Source organism: Borostomias antarcticus (assembly GCF_949987555.1).
Source record: "Borostomias antarcticus genome assembly, chromosome: 19".
Taxonomy (NCBI): Eukaryota; Metazoa; Chordata; class Actinopteri; order Stomiiformes; family Stomiidae; genus Borostomias; species Borostomias antarcticus.
The window spans coordinates 20,037,278-20,042,277 of record NC_140252.1 but is presented as its reverse complement, the minus strand read 5'-3'; the positions used below and the strand labels follow the sequence as shown (position 1 = coordinate 20,042,277).

Genomic DNA, 5,000 nt, shown 5'->3' with positions numbered 1-5,000 from the left:
TTCAAAGAATTTAATTGAATTCAATTGAATTGAAACCTTTATTGCCCCAGAGGGGAATTTGTTTAGCACACATCAAGCATACAGAAAACATTAAATGTACGCCCATCACCAACACCACAATGTCACCAACCACCATCATCGTCATCACCATCCTCACCAACATCATCGCATCAACATCATCATCACTGCAACAGGCATCAACAGCTGTTCAACAATTTAATGCTTCTTGGCACAAAAGAAGTGCTGGCTGGTTTTGTCCTTGTTTTGGGCGTTCTAAACCTGCGTCCAGAGGGGGGTAGGGGAACTCTGAGAAGAGTGGATGGGAAGGATGGTCCAGTATTCGTCTGGCAAGGTTGATGGTATATTGATCAGAGAGCTGAGAGATACTCTGAACATCTGAGCCAGTGATTTTCCTCCCCGTCTTAGTAACCTTGTCCTGCATGTTTCTGTTCAGGATGGACAGACTTCCACCCCAGCACTGGATGGCGAAGGTCTCCACGCTCTGAACGAACGTCAGGTAGAACAGTACATTTAAGCATTAAATCCAAATAATATTGACTTAAGCAAACGTGACTGTGCCCCGTTAAGAAAAGTCCCTCATGGACAGTCCTCGTTATCATGGAAAGTCCTCGTTATCATGGACAGTCCTCGTTATCATGGACAGTCCTCGTTATCATGGACAGTCCTCATTATCATGGACAGTCCTCGTTATCATGGACAGTCCTCGTTATCATGGACAGTCCTCATTATCATGGACAGTCCTCGTTATCATGGACAGTCCTCATTATCATGGATAGTCCTCGTTATCATGGATAGTCCTCGTTATCATGGACAGTCCTCGTTATCATGGACAGTCCTCATTATCATGGATAGTCCTCGTTATCATGGATAGTCCTCATTATCATGGACAGTCCTCGTTATCATGGATAGTCCTTGTTATCATGGATAGTCCTCGTTATCATGGACAGTCCTCGTTATCATGGACAGTCCTCGTTATCATCGCGCGTACCGAGTCTCAACCGTCTGTTTAGCGCGTCCTCTTGATGCGCGACACGAACATGGGCCCCCAGGTCCGGCCCAGCTGTGGGACCACCAGGAGGCCGGGAGGGGCATGGCCGAGAGGGGCGAGTGTGAAGTGGTCCGAGAGCGGGAAGTGGGCGGCGGCCAGAAGCCCCTCCCCCTCCAGGTCCTGAAGCTCCGCCCCCGGGAAAGACGACAGGACCTCAGCCACCACGTCCAGGTTCTCCGCGCGGGACAGGGTGCAGGTGGAGTAGACGACCACGCCGCCCGGACGCACCGCCCCCAGCGCCGACCTGGAGGAGCGCGTGGGGGGGGGGGGGGCGGGGAGGGGACGGAGGGGGGGGGGTAGAGGAGGGGAGGGGGGGAAGGCAAGCGGGAATCGATGTTCAGTTCCGCGTCCCATTTTGAATTCTCTCTAAACTTGCATCAATTTTTTTTCCTCAACCCTCATGAAAAAGCTGCGGCGGAATAATATATCGAGATTAAAGTCTCCCGCACAGCGCATTCCTGTCATTTCACATCAGTTATTTCTCATTTCATTGTCTCATAACCCCACCATTTTACCAGAGGAGCTCTTTCTGCAGCTTGGGCAGCCTGCTCCTCTCCCTCAGCCTCAGCTCCCCCTGCTGGCCAGGGGGGGAAAACATCCAGCTACGGTCATTAGAACACGGAGAATCCACCAACACCTAGGGGGGGGGGTGGAGAGAGAGGGAGGGAGGGAGAGAGGAGAGAGAGAGAGAGAGAGAGAGAGAGGGAGAGAGAGAGAGGAGGCAGAGAGAGGAGGAGAGAGGGAGAGAAGATGGAATAATTACGAGGGTGTCAAATCTCCGAGGGGAAGCCGGGTGAGAGAGCGGGATGTGACAGCAGACGCCAGCGGGAAGAGACGCAAACCGCCTCGGAGTGAGGAAAACCGGTGACAAAAGCCGGTGACGAAAAATAATCCTACACCTTTCTTACCCCCCACCTCCCTCCCTCTGTTTTTCTCTCTCCCTCTACTCCACTCCTCTCTCTCTCCGTCTCTAATCAGCTCTCCAACAGAGTGGTGTTGGGGTTGGAAGAGTTACTTCTCCTCTGCTAGGCTCATTATCCATGGCTCACTGGCTAACAGCCTCTTAGCGCCTAGCGCCTGGCTCTCCCAGGTACGCACTGCCGTGGGCAGGTCGCTGAGCAGTTGGCACATTTAAGCACCACGTCCTCCTGTTGAGTCCCAGTAGCTAATGGCAATTGTCTTTCAGCAGATCAAGTCAATCATATAAGACAAGATAAATTATACTTCGAATATAAAATGGTCTTCAGCTCAAGGTTTCACTTATCAAGGTCCAGGATGCATTTATACTGAAAAGCAATGAAACAGGGCGCAGGTTAGGTATCAAAAAAAAAAGTGATGTCTCAATGCTCCGCTAGGAAACCCAAAATACTGTGGCTCAACGGCTCCCCCTATCGGTGGATGTGCCGTACTACAAGCTGAGGTTGTGAATTCAATCCTTGGATTTAATGTGGTGGATATTAGCACAAGAACGACAGATGGCACAAATAACTCAAAATGGATCAGGTGGGACTGCATTTGGTTACATTGATTTCTGGATGTTTAATGAAGCCCCCTCACCTTGTCGTACATGCCAGCCTCGCTGTGCCCAAACGTGCGCCCGTCCTGATTGCACACAGTGACCGTGTCGCTTAGCGACCGAGGCAGGAAGGACTCCAGGGTTTTGACCAGCCAATCCCGTCGGTGAGGGTCCACCTCGTTGCAACACAACACAGCTGAAACAGAACAGGAGAAAACATATGTGAGCGACAGAAAAACAAAACAAAACCTAATTCTTTCATTCTTTTGACTGTAATTATTGTATGTTATATTATATTGTGCTGTTACGATGGCTGTTGTTAACTCTTGAAAAACAGACCCTATTCTGAATGGGACTTCCTGAATTAACAAAGGTAAACAAACTTGATTCCCTCTGCAGTACTTGCACGACCGCTGACTGTACCACACACACATCACAACGACACACACACTGTATATATAAAAGACTGCATACACATTACACTCTATGTATGTACACTATGTGAGTGTATACTATGTACACTTAATGGACACACAATCATCGCACTCCATTTTGTATATTGCATTTGTATTTTGTGTCCTGCCCTGTCTAATGTCGTCTCCATCAGTGTTACGCATCACTGACCAAAGCAATTCCCTAGTTTGTTGTAAACTACCTGGCAATTTAACGGATTCTGATTCTGAAACAACAACAACAACAAGAAGAAAGGAGACCTGGGTTAGCCGTCTGTAGGATGGCGAGGGCCTTCCCTCCGGGGGCGGAGCATAGGTCCAGGACGCGGTCCCCGTCACTCACCCCCAGCGCCAGCACGGGCAGCAGCGAGGCGGCGTTCAGCAGGTAGTACTGCTTCAGCCGGCCCGGCCGGTGGCGCTGGGGGGGGACCCGCATGGGGGAGGGGTGCACCAGGCACTGCAGGGAGGGCGGGGCGGCGAGGAGGGGCAGAGGGGGCGGTCCGGGGGGGCGGTCCGGGTGGGGGAGACGGGGGTGAGAGCTGGGGTCGGGGCGCGGGTGAGGAGGCGAGGCATCGGACTGGGGTAGAAGCCGGGAACGGGCGCCGTCTGGTCGTGGGTCGTCGCGGGGGGAGGGGGCGGGGCCCGGGGGGGTGGGGGCGGGGTGAGGCAGGGCTGCTGGGGGCGCCGGCTGGGGCAGCAGGCTGGTGAAGCCCTGAGACTGGAGACGATGCTTGACGTCGGCCACGGAGGTAAACCGGTTGAGCATGACACCGTACTGCCAGCATCGAGGGTTCATCAACACGCCTCTACAGAGGACAGGACCAGACATTACACACTGACATTAACTACATCTCTTCAATATACAGTATAGATCATATCAAAAATAGTATAGAAAGGGCATCTGTTATCCAGTTCTCAGACTCCTCGAAAGATAAGCGCAAACTTGTTATGCTGGCCTGACACATCACACACCTGACGGCCCTATTACCTTGCGGACGGCCATAATGGTCCCAGCTCCTTGCTGTACTGGAGGTCAAAATGGTCCAATACGAGTTGACACACCTGTCTCTCCCTCCCTGGTTTTGTAGTAATCTTTCATCACAGAAAAACAGAACACACATTTCAAGACTCCCTAGTGTGTGTGTGTGTGTGTGTTTGGGGGGGGTGACAGTAACATTTTACACAACAATAATGTTGCCTAACAGAACAATTTTCCAAATATATCAATTAATAACAGGGAATCTCTTAAATCTCTTGATGTATTCTCAGCTAGCCTACCTGTCGTGCCGGAACTGTTCGCTGCTCCTTGGACAGTTCCGCGCCATGATCGGGACCGCTGACGGAGTGACACCGCCGTAATTTTCGCAGAAATGTAGACGTTTGAATGCGGTAGTGGTTACTGTCCCGCTTACGAATACAAAATCCTCTTAAAACAAAACGTATTGGCATCCTACAACATTCTCGTTACACATAACAGCGTGTTCCCCATTTCTACCGGGCGAGTCCGTCCCTTAAATATGCTCCATTTTCCTCGATTGCTCAGTCTTTAGTTCCAGTCTCTTGGACGTACTAGCTACCCGTAGCTACCCTACATTAGGCCTACAGAACACTTTCACAATAAATACAGAAAGCAAAAGCTCAAAAGGACAGTTTTATTTAAGCACTTACCTAGTATGTTTGTCTTTTTTGCAGCATGAAAATGAATAACGCAAACACAACTCAAAGTAAAAACTGTAGGCCAGGCCATTTTACTTTATTCTTATAACAAAATTCAAACAGGGTAGAAAATATAATTAAGAATGTGCAAGAAAAGTTATGAAAATGTCATTATAAATTATGAAAAATTACTAATTAATCATGAGTTGGTGTATGACCACATTTAAAGCAACTGAAGGCTACATAAAATAAGTAAAATGTAAAACGCTAACATTTTGATATGTAGGCTAAATAAAGAACAAAAACC

At 49.6% G+C, this 5,000-nt stretch overlaps 1 protein-coding gene across 1 annotated transcript; it reads right to left on the bottom strand.

The window, feature by feature from the left end:
• Positions 1-1,027: 1,027 nt before the first annotated feature.
• On the bottom strand, positions 1,028-4,486 carry nsun3 (NOP2/Sun RNA methyltransferase 3; the record flags this gene model as incomplete). Its single annotated transcript, XM_084454074.1, has 6 exons — positions 1,028-1,313; positions 1,585-1,706; positions 2,627-2,781; positions 3,299-3,843; positions 4,026-4,129; positions 4,316-4,486. The coding sequence occupies 6 exons, from the start codon at positions 4,484-4,486 to the stop codon at positions 1,028-1,030; spliced, it is 1,383 nt and encodes a 460-aa protein (XP_084310200.1).
• Positions 4,487-5,000: the final 514 nt, after the last annotated feature.